General features: G+C 42.1%; 2 protein-coding genes and 1 long non-coding RNA gene across 3 annotated transcripts; 2 read left to right on the top strand and 1 right to left on the bottom strand.

The window, feature by feature from the left end:
• The first annotated feature begins 667 nt into the window (after positions 1-667).
• LOC114548610 (myelin-oligodendrocyte glycoprotein-like) lies at positions 668-16703 on the top strand. The gene is made up of 5 exons (XM_028568600.1): positions 668-832; positions 2692-3033; positions 3164-3256; positions 9907-10008; positions 16372-16703. The coding sequence occupies exons 1-5, from the start codon at positions 769-771 to the stop codon at positions 16518-16520; spliced, it is 750 nt and encodes a 249-aa protein (XP_028424401.1). The 5' UTR covers positions 668-768; the 3' UTR covers positions 16521-16703.
• A 7371-nt stretch (positions 16704-24074) lies between these two features.
• On the bottom strand, positions 24075-26538 carry LOC114548816 (uncharacterized). Its single transcript, XR_003691419.1, has 2 exons — positions 26376-26538; positions 24075-25768 (listed from the first exon to the last, which is right to left on the bottom strand). It is a non-coding gene; the product is annotated as an uncharacterized LOC114548816 (long non-coding RNA).
• Positions 24939-26584, top strand: LOC114548638 (myelin-oligodendrocyte glycoprotein-like). Its single transcript, XM_028568644.1, has 4 exons — positions 24939-25351; positions 25449-25535; positions 25686-25787; positions 25902-26584. Exons 1-4 carry the CDS (start codon positions 24997-24999, stop codon positions 26018-26020), a joined length of 663 nt encoding a protein of 220 aa, XP_028424445.1. The 5' UTR covers positions 24939-24996; the 3' UTR covers positions 26021-26584.
• The last annotated feature ends 1037 nt before the right edge of the window (positions 26585-27621 follow it).

Raw genomic sequence — 27621 nt, 5'->3', positions numbered from 1 at the left:
CTTTTGCCTCCAAAAGATTAATGGACTGCAGTTTCATAATGAAGGATGTTAGAAAATGACATTAAAGCAGGTTTTTATATCATATAAAGGTGTGTAAATGTGGAAGCTAAACTTACCAAATACTTTTAAATACCCTGTTTGTTCATGACATTTTCCTCAGTCTCATGCAAAAAGCCTGTTGTGGTGTTATTATTTACCATTAAAATATATTTACTAACTGTCTTTCATAGTGAACGGTGCATTGTAAATGTGGGGGCATCAGATGGACCCTCACACTTCTACTGGAGTCTTTGTTAATCATCTTTATTAACTGGATTACTGAGGTCGACTATCAACAGGATATATAAAATAATAATACTAATAATAATGATGATGATGATGGTAATAATAATAATATATATAAAGTTAGAGACTTTGCTCAGTGTGGAGCTGATCTAACCTTTATCTGAAATCAACATTTGCAAAATAAATAATTAATTGGTCATTACTTGGGTCGTCACATTAATTTATTTAGACCTTTTCAAGGAGTTGAACTAGTCAAAGGGGAGGTCTTTTTAGCCTTTTTTTAATGCATGAGGATGTGATGTCCCTTTTAAGGACTCCTCCTCCTCCTCCTCCCCTGACTTTGTATGCCGCGAGTTTTCGGTCTCAGCAGCACACAGCTGAGTATGTTATTACACAGACTGTACGCAGGGGCCGACTCGACAGGCAGTCCCACTGGTTTAATATCACTTTATCACTGTTTGCCTGTTTTAATTCATTGCGATAATGAAGCTTGTCGTGTTCCTGTTAGTCTCCATCTTTCTGTGCGCTGCACCTTCGTCTGAAGCCGGTAAGTTGGAGGCTGAGTTTTTCTGAACTAATGTGACCGATAATGTCTTCAGAAAGGCTCAAAGCTGTCAGCGTTAACTTTATTTTAGGTTTATAACATTGGCGTAATGTTGTGAGCTAATGGTGACAAGTTTAAACCAATGTTTAAAACGTTTTAGCGTATGCTTGATAGCATTGTTGGAAACTTTTTGACAAGTTTTACTTTAGCTAACGTTAGCGATAGTACTTGTTAGCATCGAGCTAACGGTTTATTGCTTCATACCTGCTAAGAGCTATCTAACGATAAAGGGTAACGTATTAGGACCTGAGCTGCAGTGATGGATGTGTAAACCCGGCTGGTGGCTGGTATTTGAGTTATGGTGGTGGTATCGTTATATTTAATGTAAAGTAATGAATCGCTAAGTATAATGCGTTTATGTGCGCCTCTGAACCTTAACGTTAAAGATAACGTTACCAGTTACAATCGGGAGTAAAACCGGTTTCTTAAAGGTGTGGACACACTATTAAAGGTAATATCGAGGTCTATAATGCGTCTAAAGGTAACGTTAACCTGCCTGCCACAGTGTTCTCGCTCAATACCGAACACGTTAAAAGATTGTTGTTTGCATCAGTCATACAAAAACAGGAAAATGGGGTCCATGTTGGAAAAAACCGAAGTTAGCGTTGAGAGAGGCTGCTTGATTTAGAGGACCGGAAGCTTGTAGGGCCTGTTGAACCGTCTCCCCTTTGGCAGCAGGTGTGAGTCCATCAGGAGTAAACCGGTTTCTTCTCCTCTGCAGTCAGTCGGCCTGCACCCCCTCCCCTCCCTAGTCACTACACTCTGCATTAATAACCCTGTCCATGGCACATATTACAGTATATCTTTTTGCATAGCCAATCCACACAGCTTTTTTTTTCTCCTTATGTTAAACATCTCGTGTTGTTTATTTCATGTTAGTGTTCAATATGTTTGTTTATGGTCCAACCACCAAGGCACAGTCCTTGAAAAGTAGCTTACTTACTTACTTACTTACTTGGCAATAAAGCTGCTGGAGCTGTTCATTGTTTTGTTATATTTAATAGTTAAATATGTATTTATTTAATTTTTGTTTTGCTTGAATCGTACAGCTACCTACGCTTGTTTATATCATTAGTATTTTTATTTTGGTTATTTTAAGTAGCTGCTAGAGCTTTTGTTTTGAAAGTGTCAGACCTGTGATTTAATCAGAGAATGATGGTATTTCTTTATGTGACAAGACTGGTGAGTATAAATGAATGACGATAACTGCAGACTCCCAAAATCAGATCTTTTTATAGACTATATGTGGACTATAGGCTTTCATATGAGGTCTCTTTTTATTGCTCTTTATTTTAACTCATTTTATTCAACTTGACATATCAAACTGTCCCAGTTAATCCATTAAATATATTGTTGAGGTAGAGCAGCACATTTTTAGCATGGGCGTAAATCTGATCTAACAGTAGGAGGGGGGGGGGGGGGGGGAGACAATAAACATAACATTTCTTAAGAGCAATTTTTGAAGGGGACACAAATAATACAGCCACAATTATACTGGTAGAGGACATGTGTTCACAGAGGAAAGCCTTAATACCATCATTAGTGTAGCATGGAGACTGGACCATTATCCTTTTTATCACTGTTTCTCTTAATTCAATGAAAAAGCTGACTAAATTTACCAAAATATTCTTCTTTAAAACCATGAATTTATTTTTAAGTTGTTTACAATCAAGTCCCCCCCCCCCCCCCCCCGGGATTTATGCCCTTGCATTTTAGGAATAGTTGGAGAACTGAATGTAAACCATCAACTCTGGTCCTTCAGAGGTGTTAAAGCTGTGTGAATGTTATGTCTGTTTCTCCAGGAGAGCATCGTCTCACCTGTCCTCAGACCATAGAGGCAGCACAAGGAGATGATGTCATTATACAGTGTGGTCTGGACCCCCCCGTCGACTTGTCTGACTACACGCTGGATGTGGCGAGAGACTACCTCGGCAGCTATGGTGATGTCTACGTCTATCGAAATGGAAAGGACCAACAGGATGGCCAGATGGCTCAGTACAGAGGCAGAACAACTCTCAACCATGAAGACCTGATCAGAGGCATCGTGACTCTGAAGATCTCCTCAGTAACTCTGTCTGATAGTGGTCCATACAAAGTCTACATCCCAAAACTGCCAGCCAGTTCTGTCGTTAACATCACTGTTGGTAAGCTGCATGCTGAGTTTATTAGGTTCATTCAGATACTAAAAAGGTTTCTCAGAATTGTTGATATCCTGATGAATCCTTTTGTTCCTGATTTGAGAACATTTTTGTCTTTTTTTTCTTTTTAAAACAGTTCCCAAAGACCAAGCGAACAGGACAAAGAGAAATGATTCCAGCACACCTGGACCTCCAGTGGGAGAAGTGACCGAGTCAGACCATCGGGGGGGTAAATATCTTTGTTACTCTTCATCGTATCGCCTCTTTTAGTACAAGATAATCTTGACTGGCTGTGTGTAAATGTGTTTGTTCTTCTTTAAAGGAAAACACCGACTTATTGGGACTTGGTCTTATTCCCTGTATCCCCCAGAGTTAGATAAGTCCATACATGTCTGTACGCGTTGTAACTCTGTCTGACACACCCACCGCTAGCCTAGCTTAGCACAGATCCTGGAGGTAACCGGCTCCATCTAGCCTAGCTTAGCACAGATCCTGGAGATAACTGTCTCCATCTAGCCTAGCCTAGCTTAGCACAGATCCTGGAGGTAACCGGCTCCATCTAGCCTAGCTTAGCACAGATCCTGGAGGTAACCGACTCCATCTAGCCTAGCTTAGCACAGATCCTGGAGGTAACCGGCTCCATCTAGCCTAGCTTAGCACAGATCCTGGAGGTAACCAACTCCATCTAGCCTAGCTTAGCACAGATCCTGGAGGTAACCGACTCCATCTAGCCTACTGCTCCAAATAAGTGACAAAATAACACCAACATGTTCCTATTTACATGTTGTGATTTGTATAGTCACAGCGTGTACAAATAACAAGGTCACGTGACACACAGCCATCTTCTAACCGTATACATACTGGGAACTATATTCTCAGAAGGCGAAGCACTGCTACTTCTGCTACTTGGGCGGAGTGATTTGCTCGCAGCACCTAAGAAGCCCCGTGGTGAGGAGCAGAGAGTAACGAGGCCTAACAAAAATTATTGTTTGGTTCCGGTTTCCGACTGACCCTGTCAATTCATGTGCGACCCACAATACAAACTATACACAAATAAAAAGATTAAGGCGAACTATAATTACATTTTTGTACAGCACTCTTGCGATGCAAGATGCCCGTTGTCCTCCAGCAATGCTGGAAGAGGACCCGATGTCGCCGCAGCGCCACTTAACTTTGCCGTGTCCAGTTTTAGGGCAGCAGCAGCGTGAGGACGGCGCCTTCAACCAGCCCTCACCGGCCACGGCGGCCAGCTACAGCGCCGCCGGGGAGCTTCAACACGTTAAACAGGGCAGATGAAACCACTCATGAACTATATGTTGTGTTTAATGTCGTTCAAGAGGAGGGCAACGTAGCAAGCAAACACGATCAAATGAAAGGTAAACCCCCTTTAGAGTGCTCTAACGTTACAGCAAGTCCCTGGGGCTCAGTGGAGGTGGCTAACAGCAGTGAAGCTAATGACAACTTCACAACACAATTAATTTGGATACAAGCGTTGCATTATGGGAGATAGACGGGATTCTGAACAGCGAGGCGCGTACACACACACACACACACACACACACACACACACACACACACACACACAGCAGAGCCGATGTGTGTGTGTGTTACTTCACGCAGCACATGTAAGTGATTGGAAACGATGCAGATTATACATTATTTACTGCCGCTGGTGCAGATGAACTAACGCTACACTCGTTACTGTGACTAGTCTACAATAAACCCTCCATGATTAAAGAGTCGATACTTCTCAATAACCCACCTACCTGTTCTACAGGCAGAAACATGTAGAAACCCATATCTCAGTCTGCTCTGTCTGCGCTGTGCAAACGCAGCTCTACTCTGCAAATAGCGACTTTACAAACGAGCAGTTTGTAGTCTAACGGTTTATCTTAGTTTGCAACGAATCTTGAATTTTGGACAAACTCTTGTAAACGTATCTGCTGTCTAAACGAGCCATCCTCTCTGCTGGTAAACCTATGTGTTATAAGACCAAAACCGGTACATGTGGCTACTTAATATGCATGTGAACGAGCCTCACCATGTTTTTAATTTACTAAGCAACAACTGTACATGTAGTAAAAGGGAGGCTATGTTATAAAAAAAAATAGAGTATCCATCGCTACTGTAAGGGGGGGAAAAAATTCCTACCTATAGCTTGCTCCAACTGGGAATAAAATATAATATATATATATATATATATATATATAATATATATATATATATATATATATATATATATATATATATATATATACCTAACCCTGCACCTGGGGGACAACTTTAGGCCATATGGTCAAAATTAAATGATTTAATAATAATGTAATAACTATAACTTATAACAATGTATTTCACTAGTAAATTGCTGTTGAACGACAAAAACAACCACCATGGCAAAAGGGTATTTTACAACAACTTTGAATGCACCGCGACGCACCGTCTGTGTTGTTCTTCAGACAAGTAGACAACAACAGCTGCACACTGCTTAACATACTGCTGTTGGATCATATACACTGAAATAAATCACACTTTACACCGTTTAGCTGTCAGCATTTTAATTGTGTTTAATCCATCTGCTAGCTAACGGTAAGCTAACATTAGCTGCTGACGAGTGTAATGTTAACTAGCGTCACATGCTGCGATGTTTCTGTTATTCTAACATTCGCCGAGCATCAGAGAGCAACGCAGGCATATCAGTGGCGCCGAAATGATTCACAGAAATCCGCGTTGCTATTCGGTCCGGTAGATACGGGTCGTTAAGGCACAGGTGCCATATTAGCAGCGGGTCTACTCGGTAGCAACCCTAGCAACGACGCTAGCAAAGCAAAGCCAGTCCTTCACTAGCCTATGGTGCGGTGGTCTCTTTTAACTACAACTTCTTTCTCTGCATTGAGTTGACAACCCTCTCAAATATAGACACACAAACAGAACAAATAATAAAAGTCTCAGATCCACTGTCTGTGATTGCAAAATTCTAGCTTAATTATTGTGACATGACAGCTATTAATATCCAAAGTAGCCGAACGTCATGTCGCCTATTCATGTTTTTTTCTCGAAGTTGGCAGTAACATGTCATACGTTTTTCATTAAATATATAGGACTTTAAGAATTTAATCCTTACCGTTTTCTCCGAGGAACAGCTCCTTCCTTAGGCACTGGGTGAGGTCTGCTCACTCTGCTGGTAACTGACTCTAGGGGCAGCGTGCGTCGAACACGTGTTCCACAACAACAACACCAGGCTGCCCGCAGATGCGCCTGCCTATTAATCGGCTTGATATTGGCCGATGCCGATTATGTAAAAAATCGGCCGATTAATCGGTCGACCTCTAGTCTAAACATAACTGACGTGTGCATGTAATAAATCTCGTCTGATGTTATGTTTGTTAGGCTACTTATTAGCTACAGGGCCATACATTGTAATGTAATACAAGGATAACAAGAGCTTTTCACATCTTGACTTTTGCAGGCCAGAGTAGCTGGAGATATTAGCTGAAGCCTAAAAGTGGGGATATTGCCAGCCAAGAAAATTCTGACTAGTGCACAGGAGGAAGAGAAGGAGGGAAATGAAGAAGGAGAAGACAGGGAACTGGAGAGACCAGGCAGGTCAGAGCAGGAGAAGACCACAGAAGGAGATGCAGAAATGAGTGAAAGAGAAGAGGGAAAGGAAGAATTGACAGTGAGGGATGAAGAGGAGGCTGCAGGTTCAGAGAGAGGGACAGAGGCAGAGAGTGATCAGGAGGATGCAGATGAAGATGACAGAGAGGAAGAGGAGGCTACAGTTACCCCTGGAACATATGGTTGGTTTATATTCTCCTTACATATATATTATTGCAGTACAGTAACATAACATGTCGTGACATGACCTTTTTTTTTTTTTTTTTTTTTGGCTATTTCCATTCTGTCGTATATGTTATAGGGTTAGATATGTAAATATTTACATATACAACAACAGTTCACTCTTCTCAAGACACTTTACAGATAGAGTAGGTCTAGACCACACTCTTTAAGTTACAAAGACCCAACAATTCTCCCAAGAGCAAGCATTTGGTGCAACAGTGGCAAGGAAAAACTTCCTTTTGGGCAGAAACATCAGACAGATCCAGGGTCTTGGTGGCCGCTGGTTAGATACAGATGGATACAGATATACAGATATAGAGAATTATGATTCATAATAATGGTAATTATAGTAACAAAAAAGACAATGGAACTATGACTAGAAATAATAGTTGGACCAGTTTAGGGCGTAGCAGGGCGTTGCGGGGCGTAGTAGGGAATAGCAGTTTACATATGGGGGTTTCCATGTACCGTCTTCCCCTGCCACCCTACCAAGATCTCTCGCTACCCCTTTGCCCCCCATGTAAAATTTTCTAGATCCGCCACTGAGCCCGGCACACTAGCACGTTTGTTCTAAACCACGGCTGTTAGACAGGAAAAGTGCCGTAGTGTAGCTACACCTCTTCAGCTTCGTTATTCCACTTAGATCGTCTCCAAGCTTACTATTCTAGCGTCTCATGTTTCTCACTGTTTTCTTTCCTCTTCTCGATTTGCGATCGTCTCCACTCTTGTGTGTGTGTGTGTGTGTGTGTGTGTGTGTGTGTGTGTGTGTGTGTGTGTGTGTGTGTGTGTGTGTGTGTGTGTGTGTGTGTGTGTGTGTGTGTGTGTGTGTGTGTGTGTGTGTGTGTGTGTGTGTGTGTGTGTGTGTGTGTGTGTGTGTGTGTGTGTGTGTGTGTGTGTGTGTGTCCGTTTTACTATATTCGTGGGGTCCAAAAACCGGGGACTACAGTATACTTGTGGGGTCTGCACAGCCTCGTGGGGACCAAAATGCTGGTCCCCACGAGTTTAAAGGGCTGTTTGAGGGTTAAGACTTGGTTTTAGGATTATGGTTAGAATTAGGTTATGGTTAGGGTAAGGGTTAAGGTTAGGCATTTAGTTGTGATGGTTAAGGTTAGGGTAAGGGGCTAGGGAATGCATTATGTCAATGACAAGTCCCCACAAAGATAGTAATACAGACGTGTGTGTGTGTGTGTGTGTTAAAAAAAAACTTTATTATTTTAAATAAAAGTTTTTTTTATGCGCAACGGTGCTTTTCAGGTGTTGGCTAATCCCTCCGCCCAAGTAGCAGTGCTTCACCTTCTGAGAATATAGTTCCCAGTAGGGCTGAACAATTTTGGAAAATTAAATTTAGATTTTCTTTTCTCACCAATATTTGATTTAATGTGATTATTTTTTCAGCTCTTTGTCTTCTGTATTATTAAAACAAAGACGAGCAATAACTCATTGTATAGTATGAACAACACACGATTAGATAGATTAAACTAACTGTTCTCCCCTGGAGGCCAGGCCTGGATGTGATGATGAAATGAGGTGATGCATGAATTTATATGAATGACATCTTTTATTTAACTACTTCAGTTACACAGTAGTAGATTGAGCACTGACCAAGCCTGGTGGAAACATTCATATGAAAGTCTGAAACAAATCACACAAACTAATGTGCAGATTACAGAAATATAAAAACAAATATGTGCAATTAATGGTTCAGCCCTAGTTCCCAGTATGATGAGAAGGATATGTATGGACTTAGGTAGTTCTGGGGATACGGTGAATAAGACCAAGTCCCAATAAGTCGGCGTGTTCCTTTTTAAATCCCGAGCAGTACGCTATGATGAATGAATAACAGTGAAGAGGGGGACCTCGGAGACACACTGGTTTGGGTTGGGATAAACTATTCCAGCTAGAGAATAGGTTCTGAGAGGATCATTTAATTTTGGAGCAGGGAGACTATGGGGCCGTCCACACGGAAACGTTTTTTTGTTATGTTTTGCATCGTTTGGGCCGACCGTCCAGACGAATCCTGAAAACGCACTTTTTTGAAACCAGGTCTCAGGGTGAAAAAATCCGAAAACGGCTCTCGTTTGGCTTCGTATGGATGGTTAATACGGATCCGTATAGATGATGTCATCGCCACACCCCTCTTTCACACCCTCTCCCACGGCCGCTGACGCACACAACTGCGGTGAAGCTAAGCGAGCGTGTCCCATCTCCATGGTTACACCAGCTCACTTCATCTAAATACTGTGTCTCTGCTCCCTGACCCTTCCCTCTGGATTCTACACAAGATATATTGCTAACGTTATGTAGCCAACATTAAACATCGCTAAAGTAGCTGACCACTCCAGCAGCGAAGTAACCTTAACGTTAGCTGCTATGGCTATCTGTTTATAAAGTGGAAGTAGAAAACTTATCAACTAGCTAGCTACTCTGTCTGCTTATAAACTCCTTGAACAGATTATAGTAACTTTTACCACGGCTTATTGTAGAAAGGCTACTGCAAGAAAAACGTATAGATTATTAAAAAGACATCATTCATGGATCATTGATGTTTGTTTGACTGCCGATGTTAGAGCTAGCGAACGTTAGCTCGCTGCTAGCGCGCTGCAATCATGCAAAATAAAAAGCAACCCAACAGCACATTATACAACGTAAACAAAGACATTTTCTTGTGGCGGCCTTTATAAAATGAGCAGTGGTGGAAGTTATTTTAGTCCACGGATGTATTAAGAGAAAATTATAATCTAGCTAGTCATGTTATGATGGGAAGTTGAAGTGACCATGCTCTTCTCCGTTTTTTGGTGAATTTCTGTAGCAGAAACAGCGCCGCCTATAGGCCTGGACTATGAAGTAGCGTATTGAGTCATTTACAAGTGGATTCGTTTGGACGCAACTATTCTTGAAACGAATCCAGGGAAGACGGGTAAAAAAAAGATCGTTTTGGTACGTGTGGACGGGGCCTATGACAGTGGATGTGTATGTTGATAAACCCTGGATCACCTTTTGAAACTGTCCTTCTAAACTCAACTCTGTCTGATCTTTCTTCAGGCTCTGCAAAGGAGGATTCTGTCGGGATAATAGTGCTGGCCTGTGTCTGTGGTGGTGTTGTTGTTGGTGTTCTTCTTCTCCTGGTGAAACGTGGAGTCATCCGTAAGTTACAAACTGCTTTACAGCATTTTATTATCAGTGGGGAAAGTAACTCGGTACATTTACTCCTTAACACCCAGAGAGAGGTATATAGGTCCTATATTGGACCTGATCACAATGTTTGTTAACTCTCCATTTTCAAAGTTTCTATATCAGAACATTTGGGTTTACTTTTACCTAATTGCCCAAAAATACAGTAACATGTTATTGCTAGTGCGTGACCTGCAGGCAGGGGTGCCGTATAGGGTGGAAAAGTTAGGACAATTCCAAGGGCCCATGACTGACAGGGGCCCCAAAAAATAGGTAAAAACTAATATAAAATTATTAAACCATCATTCAGTATATATATTTCAAATATAATAGTAAAATTGACTATCTCATTGTTTTTACTTGATTTTGGCAGCAAAAGTTAAATATCCCCAGTGACCAAAAAGTAAACATCCATATTGACCGACCACCCCCGTGTATCTGCATGAAATGGTTTGGTCCTGCCTTAGCGCACTGCGTGACGGTGTTTAGTTGCAGTCTGTAGATGCGCCAGAACAGACCACAATGTTGCCAAGTAACGATAAATCAAAATCTGGTTTTCAAAAAAGGAAAGAGAGGAAAGACAAAGGAAGAAAGGTGGGTAGTAGTCTGTGAGTGGTATTAACCTGTTGGTTTAATGTCCATAGTGAAATAAGCTAGCTAGCTACAGACTAGTGCTAGCCTACATTTAATCACCACTTAATCAGTGCAGGGAAACATTTAGCAAGATATTCATATTAAGTCCTTGTCCTTGCCCCTTTTAGCAGACTTAGCAACAGATGAGTCAGCAGCACCCCAGTCTCCCCCTAACTGAGCCCCTCCCTGTCCCAGTGAAGAAGGTGAGCAACGTTGTGTTCAATGACATTAGCCAGTTAGCATCATTGCAGGGAGTCTGTGGGGATTTCTCTGTCTCTCTTGCTCTTTTTACCATTACAAAAAAAGAAAATGAAATGTTTGTTAATGACAAAAATTAAAACACATTAATAATTATTTTATCACATGATCATTATGAAATAAAATAAAAAAATAAAATAAAAAACCTACTGTCTGTACTGGATGCTGGACAGTTGGAAACAGTGAGTAGCTTACCTGAGCCTGCATGTAAGATACAGACAATATTAAAATAATCCAGTTTGATACGTTCATTTAGATTGAATTATGGAATGACATCTATAGATGCAGACTTTATTATTCCTATCATGAAGGGCAATTTATTTGAGAAGCTTGCACACACACACACACACACACACACACACACACAAACACAAAAAAATCTATCGTATCTAATGTATGTAATCAAGTGGTGGTGATACAGAACTAGGTAATTTGGGTCAATGTTCTCTAATGTTAGTGCTATTTATTAGTATATGGCAATCTTGCATCAAACTACATACTAGACTTGCAGGCAGGGGTTAAATTGGGCCGGGGCTCAGCCCCAGCACATAAGCCTACTCGTGTCCGGATGTGCCTGCTTGCAGTCTAAATATGTCACAAAAAATATGATGAAAGTGATGCTTTTGAAAACATGATATTTCTGACAATAAGTTCAAGTTCAAGTTCATTTATTTATATAGCACATTTAAAAGACAGAGCGTAAAACACATAATAAAAACAACAAGGCTAAGAGCAACCTTAAAACACTGACTCAAATATACAAAAGAAGGACAACTCAAATAGGAAATCAATATGCTAATGAGAATAAGTAGGTTTTTACCAACGACTTGAAGATAGCGAGGTTGGGGGCTGTTCTAATCTCTAGAGGCAGGCTGTTCCACAGCCGAGGCCCTGCCTCCCCTCTCCGCTTTAGTCTGGCACGAGGGGCTACCAGCAGAGCCTGGTCGTGTGATCTTAGGCTTCTGGTAGGAGTGTACGAATGAATGAGTTTGGATAGGTAAACGGGAGCTAAGTTATGTAGAGATTTGAAGACAAAGAGCAGGATTTTGAAATCCATTCTCTGTCGAACGGGCAACCAGTGTAGAGATTTGAGGATAGGGGTGATATGGTCATATTTGCGACAGTTAAAAATAAGTCTGGCCGCAGCATTTTGAACTAACTGAAGACGGGCAATTTGGGAGCCAGATATACCACAGTAGAGTGAATTGCAGTAATCTAGCCGGCACATGATGAACGCATGAACCACCATTTCCAGAGTTCTGGCGGTGAGAAAGCCTTTGATTTTAGACAGTAGGCGAAGTTGGAAGAAACCGGAACTGATTACCGATGAAATATGTTTATCAAATTTTAACGACTGAATGAAAGATGTTTGAAATGGCATGTCTATTTTGTCTCGGCGGAGCTGAGAGGACAACAATCCGAACACGGCAACAACCCGCCCAGAACTGCAGACAATTCACCACCGCGGGTCAACTACATAACGCCAAAGTGTCTCCGTCGGTAGGATTTAGGGCTGCAACTAACGATTATTTTAATAATCGATTAATCTGGCGATTATTTTTTTGATTAATCGATGAATCGGATAAAAAGAAAGCATTAATTTACATCCACTCAATACATACTTGTTGTTTTAGTTAATAGTTGTGTAAAGGTAAGTAACCCAAATAGCAGATACAGACAAGACACACAGACAGACACACACACTTATTCATTAAATTATTACCATCATTGTAGTAAGTGCAAGTTAAGTTCATTTATACACCACACACTACTATATTTGTCAACAATAACTGATATGGGACAAAGCACATAATATATACATGACAACAGATTGAAAAATGAATGGTCCAAAAAAGGCGAGTGAATAAAACCGTGTCTTTAGTCTTGTAAACTGTACCACCCCTGCTTTATTACTGTTATTACCGAGCTAACGCTAGCTTGTCATGCTAGTCAGCTGGATAACGAGTAAACAGCAGCACCAGAAGAGCTACTGGAGGGACGGTACGTTCCTCCCTTCAGACCGGAACAGAAGTAGGATAGTGTAGTGACTTTACCCTGCTGTTGAACTCCCTTCCTCCTCATCAAGGACTCCAACAGGTTTACGTTTTAGGTGCTGACTCATCACCGCGGTGCGCCCGTGCCATGCCGTGTCGCTTTTGCTTATCTTGCAATTAACACGTTTTAGATTTATTTAGTGTGAAATGCTCCCACACCTTGGATGACTTGGGTCGTACTGATTTCTCTGCCTCCGCCGAGTGTTTCAGAACAACGTTACGGGTCTCTCCGGTCTCTCTCCGTATTTCCTCTACCCCCGCTCTCTGCTCTTTTTTTCTTTTCTTTCGCTCCGCGCTGCTCCGCTCTGCGCTCAACTCAATTTTTTTTTTTTTTAATCTCCGCCACTGAGTGCCGTAATAGTTGCACAACGAATCGATAATGAAATTCGTTGCCAAGTTTTTTAGTAATCAAATTTTATCGATTCGTTGTTGCAGCCCTAATCTCACTTCTGTTCCATCTTTGTTGGGACTCGCACATGTGCAGTAGCTAGGTAAGGACTACTAGCCAGTCAGAAGCAGAGTATGAGGGCCCTGACAGTACCTAGGTAAGGACTACTAGCCAGTCAGAAGCAGAGTATGAGGGTCCTGACAGTACCTAGGTAAGGACTACTAGCCAGTCAGAAGCAGAGTATGAGGGCCCTGACAGTACCTAGGTAAGGACTACTAGCCAGTCAGAAGCAGAGTATGAGGGTCCTGACAGTACCTAGGTAAGGACTACTAGCCAGTCAGAAGCAGAGTATGAGGGCCCTGACCCTAGGTCTAGTCAGAAGCAGAGTATGAGGGCCCTGACAGTACCTAGGTAAGGACTACTAACCAGTCAGAAGCAGAGTATGAGGGCCCTGACAGTACCTAGGTAAGGACTACTAGCCAGTCAGAAGCAGAGTAGGAGGGCGTACCCTGACAGTACCTAGGTAAGGACTACTAGCCAGTCAGAAGCAGAATATGAGGGCCCTGACAGTACCTAGGTAAGGACTACTAGCCAGTCAGAAGCAGAGTATGAGGGCATGCCTTGACAGTACCTAGGTAAGGACTACTAGCCAGTCAGAAGCAGAGTATGAGGGCGTGTCCTGACAGTACCTAGGTAAGGACTACTAGCCAGTCAGAAGCAGAATATGAGGGCCCTGACAGTACCTAGGTAAGGACTACTAGCCAGTCAGAAGCAGAGTATGAGGGCCCTGACAGTACCTAGGTAAGGACTACTAGCCAGTCAGAAGCAGAGTATGAGGGCCCTGACAGTACCTAGGTAAGGACTACTAGCCAGTCAGAAGCAGAGTAGGAGGGCGTGCCCTGACAGTACCTAGGTAAGGACTACTAGCCAGTCAGAAGCAGAATATGAGGGTCCTGACAGTACCTAGGTAAGGACTACTAGCCAGTCAGAAGCAGAGTATGAGGGCGTGTCCTGACAGTACCTAGGTAAGGACTACTAGCCAGTCAGAAGCAGAGTATGAGGGCATGCCCTGACAGTACCTAGGTAAGGACTACTAGCCAGTCAGGAGCAGAGTATGAGGGCATGCCCTGACAGTACCTAGGTAAGGACTACTAGCCAGTCAGAAGCAGAGTATGAGGGCCCTGACAGTACCTAGGTAAGGACTACTAGCCAGTCAGAAGCAGAATATGAGGGCCCTGACAGTACCTAGGTAAGGACTACTAGCCAGTCAGAAGCAGAGTATGGGGGCGTGCCCTGACAGTACCTAGGTAAGGACTACTAGCCAGCCAGAAGCAGAGTATGAGGGCGTGTCCTGACAGTACCTAGGTAAGGACTACTAGCCAGTCAGAAGCAGAGTATGAGGGCCCTGACAGTACCTGGGTAAGGACTACTAGCCAGCCAGAAGCAGAGTATGAGGGCGTGTCCTGACAGTACCTAGGTAAGAACTACTAGCCAGTCAGAAGCAGAGTATGAGGGCCCTGACAGTACCTGGGTAAGGACTACTAGCCAGTCAGAAGCAGAGTATGAGGGCCCTGACAGTACCTAGGTAAGAACTACTAGCCAGTCAGAAGCAGAGTATGAGGGCCCTGACAGTACCTAGGTAAGGACTACTAGCCAGTCAGAAGCAGAGTATGAGGGCGTGTCCTGACAGTACCTAGGTAAGGACTACTAGCCAGTCAGAAGCAGAATATGAGGGCCCTGACAGTACCTAGGTAAGGACTACTAGCCAGTCAGAAGCAGAGTATGAGGGCCCTGACAGTACCTAGGTAAGGACTACTAGCCAGTCAGAAGCAGAGTATGAGGGCCCTGACAGTACCTAGGTAAGGACTACTAGCCAGTCAGAAGCAGAGTATGAGGGCGTGTCCTGACGGTACCTAGGTAAGGACTACTAACCAGTCAGAAGCAGAGTATGAGGGCCCTGACAGTACCTAGGTAAGGACTACTAGCCAGTCAGAAGCAGAGTAGGAGGGCGTACCCTGACAGTACCTAGGTAAGGACTACTAGCCAGTCAGAAGCAGAATATGAGGGTCCTGACAGTACCTAGGTAAGGACTACTAGCCAGTCAGAAGCAGAGTATGAGGGCGTGTCCTGACAGTACCTAGGTAAGGACTACTAGCCAGTCAGAAGCAGAGTATGAGGGCATGCCCTGACAGTACCTAGGTAAGGACTACTAGCCAGTCAGGAGCAGAGTATGAGGGCATGCCCTGACAGTACCTAGGTAAGGACTACTAGCCAGTCAGAAGCAGAGTATGAGGGCCCTGACAGTACCTAGGTAAGGACTACTAGCCAGTCAGAAGCAGAATATGAGGGCCCTGACAGTACCTAGGTAAGGACTACTAGCCAGTCAGAAGCAGAGTATGGGGGCGTGCCCTGACAGTACCTAGGTAAGGACTACTAGCCAGCCAGAAGCAGAGTATGAGGGCGTGTCCTGACAGTACCTAGGTAAGGACTACTAGCCAGTCAGAAGCAGAGTATGAGGGCCCTGACAGTACCTGGGTAAGGACTACTAGCCAGCCAGAAGCAGAGTATGAGGGCGTGTCCTGACAGTACCTAGGTAAGAACTACTAGCCAGTCAGAAGCAGAGTATGAGGGTCCTGACAGTACCTAGGTAAGGACTACTAGCCAGTCAGGAGCAGAGTATCAGGGCCCTGACAGTACCTAGGTAAGGATTACTAGCCAGTCAGAAGTAGAGTATGAGGGCGTGCTACGCTAGCAGCTAGGCGAGCATTATAACGTGTGTTATAAAGTGACCACGTTGGTGGACTACAGGCTGGACTAAAATATCATCAAACATCTCAAAAAGCATAATATGAGCACTTTAAAGTTAGCATCACAACGTTTTCTCATTTGTTTGCTCATTTCTGGCTTACTACCTTTTGAGCCTCTTTGTTCAGGACGATCCCTGTGTCTCTCTGTTTCCTCCGTCCTTTAACAAGTTCTGCAAACTGCTTTTCTTTTTCTCAGAGAGTTGCATCGAGAGGCTCAGAGGAAGGAAGGAGCAAGAACCAGAGACAGCAGGGAATGGATGTGAGATGAAAAACCTGAACATGGAAGCAGCAAAAGGAGATGAAGACCTGGAGAGAGCTGCAGGAAATGGAAACGTCTTACTGTAGGAAACCTCGTCTGAGAGCTTGAATTCAATTTCATTTATAGTATCAAATCATAACAAGAGTTATCGCAGGACACTTTACAGATAGAGTAGGTCTAGACCACACTCTTTAGAGTTTTAGAGTTTAGAGACCAGAACAACATGAACCCTCCCCACATGGACAGATGAAGGTTTTACACAACTCAGACACAACCAGGATCATAACAAGGAGTCCTTTTGGTCCTGATGCAGTATTAGAAAAGGATCTTTACATAAATCTTCTGAGCTGGTCAACAATAAGCCCCCGAACAAAATCATATTAACATACAGGATGGTTTATTACACGGCTCCTCGCTAAAGAAATCAAACATTTTACACAAATATTGATTTGAAAATGATTTTATTGATTTAGAAATGGTCGTCAAGAGTCTGATATCAAAACTGCGAGCATCACAACAGTCAGAAATAACAAACTGTAGAATGTCTTGATTTACCTTTGATCATAACGGAGTATCACAAAAAGAAATACTTCATAACATGAGACAGGTTTGTGGGAGTTTCGTGCAACTATTCCAAAAAAACCAACATGCCTCCTGTGTTATATAAAGATATAGACCCTCTGCACGTGACATCATGCTCTACTCGCACGAATTATGAACACCATGACTGACGGCAGAAGAGCTATGCTGTAGACGGACGGCAAGCCAAATGCACACGTCTTCGTGTTCTCACATACACAATCTGCAGAGTAATCCTCACCAACACAAGCATGTGTATGTATTGCCTTTCTGTTTTAAATGACAAATGATAAATAGTAATAAAATTATCCTCACCCAGCTAACTGCCGTGCTAACCAGCTGTTCCTGCTAACAGGTCCCACATAGCTATCATCGGTTATTCACTGACCTACGTATCCCAGAAAGAAAGTCGTTCCCTTGATCATTTAACTTAACACACATAAAAAAAATATCGGTTAAACTAAGATGACATGGCACGGAAACTAGCTTCAAGAAGGCCAAAGAAAAGAGTTAAATGTGGGTCTGCGGAGCTCCTACCCCGGCTAGCTGACCAGCTAGCTGCAGCTAGCTTTGGACTGCTCGCTAGCTGCTGCCCATTGCGTCGTAATATCCACCGTTCAAATCTAAACATAGGCTACAGCGAATATAATCACAGATTAGAAGATGGCTAGATGTTACAATTATGTGTGGTTGCTACTGATCATAGACACTCCGTGATTTCCTACATGGATTAACGTGTGCTAGATAATTAATGACGGCACTTCCCAGAGCTGGGATGCGTTCAGGCATCCATTAGGAAGAACTGGTAAACATCCAGACTTTTAAAAGCTTTGAGATCAGCACCAGTGTCTGGGGATACCCCATTTACCACATAGTGGTACAGACCATATGGACTAAAGTCTGGTAGACTCAGTTATTTAATGAGGTCCGTGAAAACGGAGGGAGGAAGAATTAAGGGTCAGTCTCCAATCCTGCGATCTCCAACTTCTCCAAATACCGCTCTTTGTGAGCACCTACCAGATGCCCTACCTCGACCGATAACGGCACCATGACTTGTTGTTCAATAGAAGAAGCCATAAAGAAGAAGATAGTAGTGTTATTATTATTATTATTACAGTTTATTTAGTGTTATTTATTTTAAACTGATAGAAACTAGCGGAACTTTCCGCTCGTCTACTACACTGTTTAGCCTGTGCTTCCGGTGACTCTGCCGTCCGTCATGGCGTGGTCACGTGTTTGCAAAGGGTCTAGCCGTTGGAAATTATCCGATTTTACTTAATTGGGCCAACAACTTTTTTTGTTTATTGCATTACTGCAAATAATGTACCATTGTTGCACATCTGTGCCTGCACTGTGATGACTTGCAGATAAATTAAATACTATTCTGTGTCAGTAGGTGGTTTTAAGATGATAGAAGTACTGCCACTTTTGCGCGGATCCCGCAGTGACAGGATGTAAGCAGTAGGGCCGAGATCATCGATGTAAGCCTGATGGATACATTTTTTTTAAAAGGAAAAATGCAGATTCTGATCTTATTAGGCTACAGTGTGTCATTTTGTAACATTTTTGGTTGGTGGTGTGCCGCGGGATTTTTGTAATGTCAATAATGTTCCGTGGCTCTAAAAAGGTTGAAAAACACTGGTCCATAAAGAATGAATATAACTTTAGACTTTATGTTTTTAGTGATGTTGCTCCAGAAATGTTGAAATATCTGAACATCAACTGGATGTATTGCCATAAAGTATGGCTGCAGACATTCATGTTCCTCTCAGGATGAATTGTGACAGCGTTGGTGCTCCGCTGACTTTTCCTCTAGCTCAGGGGTCTCAAACTCAACTTACCTGGGGGCCGCTGGAGGTAGAGTCTGGGTCACAACGGGCCTCAATGGCCCCCGGGCCGCGAGTTTGAGACCCGTGCTCTTGCACCATGATCAGGTCAACATTGGTACCTCCGCTGTACTTTGTGTTTACTGCTAATTAGCAACCGTTAGCATGCCAACACGTAAAAACACCAGTTAAACACCAGCATGCTAACATTGTCACGTTTAGCTCAAAGCCCCTTTATTATTTGGGGTATTCCTGCATGGGTACAACTTGACCCGGGTTAGATCACCTAGAACACATGTGTCAAACTCAAGGCCCGCGGGCCAAATCCGACCCCTTGCAGATTTACATCCGGCCCGTATATCAGTTTGGGCTCACAATAAGTTTTGGCCCGTCTAGTTGTGTGCCAAACCAAAAACACAGGAAAGTGTTTTTCAAACTGCTATGGAGTTTGACTTTTGTAGGGCTTCATGTCAACAAAAATGCAACAAAAAGCAACAAATTTACAAAAAGGTGAGAAATGTCTGAGAAAGCCACAAAAAAGTAGGAACAAAATCAACAAAAATGAGGAAAAAAACTACCAAAATGTTTAAAAAGAGACCTGCAGTAACAAAAGCATGTCAATAACCTCTACATGTCTGGCCCTTGGGGTGATTCTCTTTTTCCAGTGTGGCCCTCTGGGAAAATGAGTTTGACCCCCTGTTAGATCACCTAGAGGCTTTGTCCGTTATTTTTACCGTCCGTGGCCTTAACCTCACCGTGAGTTGGGACTCTTAAAGTAATATCAGGGACATAATGAAAGCTGCTTTCCATCGTTTAACAACATTCAAAGTAACTTGAATCTCAGGGTCGACCTCTAGCTCACCCAGTGAGAGCGTTCCCCATCTCTCTCCACCTTTCCTGTCTATCCTCTGGATCTCACTCTGAGGGGGAAAAAAAGTAACTTGAATAAAAGTAACTTGAATCTCAAACTAGTATACAACGGAGCATTAGGGCCACAATAAGGGAAAAAAATTAAGGAGCAAGATATTTTATTTATTTTGCATTTCGAGAATAAAGTCAACATGACGAGAATAAAGTTGACATTTCAAGAATCAAGTCAGACTTTTGAGAATAAACCAAACTACCAGCTTTACCTATAACTAAATGCCTTGTGAAGCCCTATACGAACTCGTGAAGTTATACTTCAGAATCAGTTTTAATAACAAAGGAATTCTTTCTCTTTTAGAGCATAAACACAGTATGGTGAGAAGTCTGTTCAGAAGGACAAACCACACATATTGGTAGAGGTGGCCGTATTCAAGGCTGCAAACTGAAGTAGCTTGTAATGGACAGATGCAATAAGGGTATCCATGGTTACACCTATATGCATATATTGTATCACAAGACCCAATAAGACAACTGATCCAATAGTTTGATCCTGAAGGAGTGGAGCTCAGGCGAGGATGTACCCCGTAGCCGATCGGTGATGTTTCCTACGAGGCAGCTGGCCTGGTGGACAGTCGCTCTAATGTGATGAAGTGATGAAGGAGTTGAATTTATTCTCGACATTTCAACTTTAATCTCGACATTATTCTCGAAATGCAAAAAATAAATAAAAAATAAATGTTCCCCTTGATGTGGTCCTAATGCTCCGTCGTATTGGTATTATATATCCAGCTGGTATATATATATGTCTTCATGTGAAGCTGGTTCAGACTGCTGTGAAGATCTCTCTGCTGGACAACAAACTATGTGAAGGCTTCAGCTCCTTTATGACTTCATCTCTTTAATATCTGGGGCTGAATCAGGCCGTCAGGGGAAATGGTGACAATCAGTCAACACAACTGCTGGATGATGACACAGGATTTTATTTGCTGCACTTTCTTTTGGCTTTTGTTGATGTTGCACTTTCTTAATATACATATTTATTGTTTTTGTCTGCAAAGCCGTGAACTGTATAAACTATTCCAACTTAAATCTTATTTTAAAATGACTACATGTTCAAGCTCATTCTGCTAATGAATTTGTTACTTAAGACACAAGTATTTGTGATATTTGTGAATGTATTTGTGTATGTACTTTGTTTCTTTTTTCTATTCTATTTGTATTCATCTTCTAATGTGTTGATGTTGAATGTTTGTAATGAACTGAAGGATATAATATTCCTTTATGTGTTGAGAAAACTCTCCACCTTCTTAAGCTAAATAAAGTCTTTAAAAAGCCTCTCGGATCAGCTGGAAAATGCATCTTCATAAAGCTGAAAACCAAAAAGTAAAGCTGAGATTCTCAGTGCTGCAGCGCCCCCTGCAGGTCCTCATCAGTACCAGTGATTTTTATTATCTTGGTTCATTTTTAGGGGGGAAAGATGACGACAACAAGGTAAATAAGAAACCATTTTATTTGAAAATCCAATAAATATTGTATATTTACATTAAGGAGTATGGTAATCATAGTTATTGTTCTATTTTTATGTTGTAAAAAGCTTGTAATATAGGAAAGGGTTAATTTAATAGTTGACAACTAATTGATTAGTCTTTGCAGCTCTACATGTTATTACATTGTGGGTTTAACCATTTGTTAAAACTCAGATAAATTTACCCTGAAAATACAAACTTACTAAACATTGGGACTTAGCCCGGACCCATTTAAATAAACTGAATGCAGTGCAGAACAGCGATCAGCTTGCCCAGCTTGTTAATAACCAGTGTATGTTCATTTTAGCTGCCCAGTTTGTAGATGTTAGTTAGACCAACATTTGGCCTAATCATAACTGGCCTGGCAACCCAAAGGACAGGGTTTTGGTTCCAGATTTGTTTGGTGACTTATGATAGGGGGGGGGGCTTTTCTAATTATATCTGAGTCAGCACACATGTAGCCTATATGCATCATTTACTCCTCCCTCCTCTTTTGCATCTTTTGTTAAGAAGGAAACCTACTTGAATGTGCATATGACAATTATACCAGGGTATTTCCTAAGTGGAATGCACTGGTCTGAATACACCTGTGCTTTTCTTGCTGAGTCATGGCATGTCAATATGTCCGCCGTGAAAAAGGTCAGTTGTATCCGGGTAACATTTAACGCAACTACCAATGAAAAAAAAAGCTCTCTCTCTCTCTCTCTCTCTCACTCACTCACTCACTCACTCTCACACACACAGTTTTGTGTACTATAGTCAGTATATAAGTGAATAATGTCCGATGGGTTTGAGTAAGGTGACCCCTACACCGTGTAGATGTTCAGCTCTGACTGTTTAAAATTTGGTGAAAAGAAGATCTAGCCTAAATGATAAATCTTTCAGTCGCCTTTTGAAAATTATACTAGGCCTACTAGTATATAGGACTAAATATAGGCAATATATAGGCCAAGCAATACGCATTGACTTGTAGGCTACCTATCTTCCATCGACTTCACATTTGATAAGAGCTGCTGGCGTTACAACAACAAATAACCTGATCATTCACAAACACTAGACTGCTTTAGCAAATGGTGCAATTTAAGGGTGGTAACATTGCCTAAAAAAAATCACAGTTCCCTGAGGGAATACACTTTGTTTCAGGCTAGGCTATAGTGGAGAAGGTTTTCATTTAGTAAGAAAGCTTGAAAAATAAGTAGGCCTATCAACCCATTTTTTCACAACTTATAGGCTACTTGATTGTATCATGGGGACACAAATGGCACCATTTACTTAGAATGACCGAGCTGCTGCCGCCGCTGTTCACCAACAGAGAATTTTACGTTTTTCTATTAGTCTACATGGCGTGACTCGCCTCGACTAGGCCTACCGTACTTTCGATTTCGACAAGCAGTCAAGTGTTGTGAATGATCATTTATTTGTTGTAAAGATAGGCTGGTTAAGAGAGAAAAAGAGGAAGTGTGTTCATTTTTATTTTATTCACATTTAATCCACTTCTCATAATTTCATTATAATTCATCCGAATGTTCTTTTAATCACGTTTTACAGACAATAATAAATCATTTAATGAAGATAAACACCATTAATTCATGTCATTTAAGCAAACTCCTAATTTTTCTAATCAAACGCATGTCCAGGTTTATTTTGTGAGTGTTAGGGGTAATGCTAAACTTCCAGCATAACTATTACAGCTCCTCAGGACCGTGAGGCGTGGCCATAGTGGGATTTGTTAATTTGCGGCCCGGAGTGGGGAAGGGGGTTCCTGGATTTGATTGGGTCAGGCCAGTCCAGCCCTGTTGGCAACACACGGCTCAAGAAGCCAGTATGTTATTCCCTCCCATTCAAATCTATTGGCTATATTTCTTAAAAATACCAATCAGGGTCTCTGGTGAGAAATGCATTCAACTGAGTATATATTCCTCAGATCACCTAAAGATGTGTCGACAATTACCCTGCTTCTTTTCAGCGCAATCGTCAAATACTGTTTGTAGCTTTAAGAAAAACAAAACACTATTTGAATCCCATTTCCTGCATTTCTACATTTAGGGACTATGATGATACAAAATCCAGGAAATTATCATCCAGTTGATCATAAAGATACATTTTCCCAGAAAGAATAGTAGGCTAGCCTACCAAACTATGTAGGCTATAAGAAAACGATATGTGTAGCCTAATACATAATAGGATGTGAGTTATTTCCACAATATGTCTATGCAAATATGTCTACTTTTCTGATTGTCTCTGTGAGTTCCTGTACGGACTTGTGTCTCCCTACAGTCATGAGTCATACAGTGGCCGTGGGCTATCTCCTTATTGTCAATATAAGCGGTGTGCGTGAGCAGTAGAGCAGACCTTCATACTCAGGCTGTTTGAGTTGTGTGAATCTCGTCTTCAGGTAATATGATGACTTTAACTGGACTCATGAAGATCCTTTTAACTATTTGGCTTTTGTTTCCTGAAACTATCCTGGGTAAGTTTAATTCATACATATGAGTCTGCTTCTTATGGACAATGTTAACTGTTATTATTGGCAACATGTGGAATCAGGTTTCCACATTTTAAATAACAATGCATTTCTTTATTTCGGAAGATGTGACCTAACATATGAACATGAGAGCTCAGTAGCCCACTCAACAGTAAGACAAATATGTGAGGACAATCTGTGATGATCTTTCTGAAACGGACCTGAAGCCTTAATACAACAGCGTTGTTACTGATGACTAGCCTACAATAACAGAGCTTTAACATGTGGAGCTTTATACAAGAGCGCTTCTTTCTGGGGGGGGTGCAGCTCAAGGCTTGTATCATGTGGACGCGCCGACAGTTCTGTTGTCATTCCTTATTGGGGAGACTGAAAACTATGATGCACTATAGCTTAAACATGGCACAATAAAATGACTATGGGGACTAACATAATCACACATAACTCAGATTGGGCTCATTGAATCCGCAAGAGTCTCATCTTTCCAGTCAGACCCAATTCATGCAACTCTGAGACTGTCCAGGGACGAAATATTAAAATAAGCCTACACAATTTTAGAATAAAGAAGGAAATAATCCATCTGTATTGCATTAGAAAAACTGCATGGGATTATAATAAAGATGAGACACATGTAACCCATAAAACCCATTTTTGTTCAGATATCTTGAGTTGAGAGGTGAACGGACCCCTTTGAAAATAGCCATGCCAGATTTTCTCTCGCCAAAATGTAGCCTTATTGCCATAACATGCTGCAGATTAATTATCGCTATAAATGTCTGGCAAACTGTATTTGAGTAATACTGACCGAATTAAAAAAAAAAAATGACAGTGTAGCAGCTCAGGCCAGGGAGTTGGGTCAGGTTCAAGTCCTCATAGGGACCGAAGTGCTTCACAGCCAGCTCACCCTGAGGTGCAGCCGCTGCCGCTGATGCGCATGCGCAGTGGGATCAGTGCGGGACAAGACCTTATATACTGTCTATGGACAAGACCGAGCGCCTATGCCGTTCACTTAATACATCCATGGACAAGACTCGCACGAGAGGAGGTGTGGAGCCACAGTTCCTTTTGTTCTGTGTGTGTAGCTGTGGCTCCTCCTCCAAGACAATATAATAAATATAATATAACAAAGATGGCACAATACATTTACTCAGCTCTATCCTCCTGAAGGAGAGAAGTGGGAAAGTGCACTTGAAGAACTGTGCCACTACATTTGAAAGAGTTTGAAAAGCTGTCTGTCCTTCAGAGGATTTCAGACAGTCTAAATAATGTCTGTGTCTATATAATGTGTGTTTCTCCAGGAGAGCATCGTGTGGTGTGTCCGACTCTGGTCGAGGCAGTAGAAGGTGATGCTGTTACTCTGGGGGGTTCTCTGAGTCCTCCGCTCAACTTGACTCCTTACACGCTGGATCTGAAGAGACTTGACCTCCGTGACGATGTGGTCCACGTCTACCGACATGGACAGGACCATTTCCCTCCACAGAGTCATCACTACAGAGGCAGAACAACTCTGATCCATGAAGACCTGATCGGAGGAACCGTGACGCTGCACATCTCCTCAGTAAATCTGTCTGACTCTGGACCGTACCAAGTCTACGTCCCAGACCTGAAAGCCCGCTGTGAATTTTACCTCACTGTTGGTAAGCAGGACAGGTCATTTATTATGTTTTTTATATTTAAGTTGTGTATAATGCAACTGGAGATAATGAAGAACTTTGTTTGTGTCATTTGAAACAGAAAGAAAAGCGAACGGGACAAAGAGAAATGATTTCAGCACATCTGGACCTCCAGTGGGAGAAGAGACCGAGTCAGAGCATCGGGGGGGTAAATGTCTTCTAATAGTCCTCCAGAGACCTGAAGGGTCCTGACTCAGGCTGGTTAGTGTGTGAGTTCTGGTTAGGGTTAGGGTTAGGTGTGGATCTTCTTAAAGCTGCCCTTCTTCTAAACTCAACATCTTCTCTGATATTCTTCCAGATGGTGAGAACAGGAAGACTGCCCGTGCTGTTATCCTTCCCTCTCTTCTCCTCCTCGGGACTCTCCTGGTTCTGGTTCTGGTTCTGATGAGAGGAGAGATCAGTAAGTTAAAATAACTAACTTTTGCTCCACAGCTCTTTCTCCTGATCATTTGTGGTGTTAGTTTTATCTTTACAAAAAAAAACAAGTGTGGCAAACTGCTTTTCTTTTTCTCAGAGAGTTGCATCGAGAGGCTCAGAGGAAGGAAGGAGCAAGAACCAGAGAACTCCCTGAACCTGAATGTGGAAGCAACCGAAGACCAAGAGAGATCTGCAGGAAATGTCGTCTTATTGTAGGAAACCTCGTCTGAGAGCTTTAGTGAAGGTCGGCCATCAAACGATCCCACTGCCTTCACCAGTTGTAGCAGCCCTTGGATCCAAAAAGAGAGTCTCGACTGATGCGTAAGGTGTCTTTTATTTAGTTTGCCAGACCAGCATGACGTTCAACATTCGTTTCATCCATCGTCACCTTAGCACCGTGAAAACTGTATTGACAATTGTTTTCACGGATACAACTTCATCACGTGAACAAACATTTAGGTGTTTTAGGACAAACATGAATTACACCACAAAATAGACCATACATACAAGAAAACAAGTTCTGAATTACTATGAAGGAGAATGAAAGCACATCGGACCTCGCTGGGCTCACCAAGGAATGCAAAACAATACACGACAGTCCTTTTCTTCTGTCATGAAACGGGCATCAAGTTCATAAATAAAATCCTGTAGGCACAATCACAGCTGCGTACCATTCTCACCCGCCAGCTACCTTTCAAAGCTCATCTGCCCTTGTGCAAAAAACTACGGTGTCACCAAAGGGACACATTTCAACATTATGGGTGCACAGAATTTCCGGTCAATCACATACAAAGAACATTAAAGCACATACAAATATTCGACCAATAACCCAAACCATACTTATTTCATTAAATCAGCAGCAAAACTAAAACTCCAAAGTGGTCCTTTACACCAGTTTTAGAGTTTGGAGACCAGAACAACATGAACCCTCCCCACATGGACTGATGAAGGTATTACACAACTCAGACACAACCAGGATCATAACAAGGAGTCCTTTTGGTCCTGATGCAGTATTAGAAAAGGATCTTTATATAAATCTTCTGAGCTGGTCAACAATAAGCCCCGAACAAAATCATATAAACAACATACAGGATGGTTTATTACACGGCTGCTCACTAAAGAAATCAAACATTTTACACATTTTACACAAATATTGATTTAAAGGCCGAGCTGCAGGGTTCATTTTACAACAGATTTGCGCAATTTGCTTGTTGGAAAATACATTTAAACTGTTTTCCGTTGTATTTGATGTTGTTGGGTATCACAAAACAGAATATAATATGAAAAAGTAGGTACTACTTTACAGAGGTTTGCTGTGATTCTCCTTTCCCCCACAATGCATTGCATCACGTCCCCTTGGGGAGACGACAGACCAAAGCCCGCCTTGAGACCCATATTTTTTTAGTTGTCATTTAGTTACCAGACGGAGATGACTCCTTTTAGTACTCGGGGTATTCCTGCATGTACTGTAACTATGCTGTACTTCAATACAACTGTAAGGTACTTTTAATGGAGTATTTTCATTTTCTCCTACTTGCCTATTGTACCTTTTACTTCTCTATTTTTATAGCTATATATATATATATAGAACATGTTGGAGATGTCATTACAAGTGCCTAGCCATGTGAACTGATTCCTTCTGAGTCAACACAGTGAATATGACTGCAGTAGATGTGAAAGAAATGCATAAAAGTCGTGCTAATTCAGCCAGTGCACATACCTCTGTTTAGTTCTGGTGTTCTGGTGAAGTCCACACAAGTCGATTGTCGAACGCATACAATCCATTATTCCAAAAACATATCAGGGACATAATGAAA

Source organism: Perca flavescens, chromosome 2, assembly GCF_004354835.1.
Source record: "Perca flavescens isolate YP-PL-M2 chromosome 2, PFLA_1.0, whole genome shotgun sequence".
Classification (NCBI taxonomy): Eukaryota; Metazoa; Chordata; class Actinopteri; order Perciformes; family Percidae; genus Perca; species Perca flavescens.
Note: the sequence above shows the minus strand (reverse complement) of the source record. Positions and strands in the feature narration are given on the sequence as shown.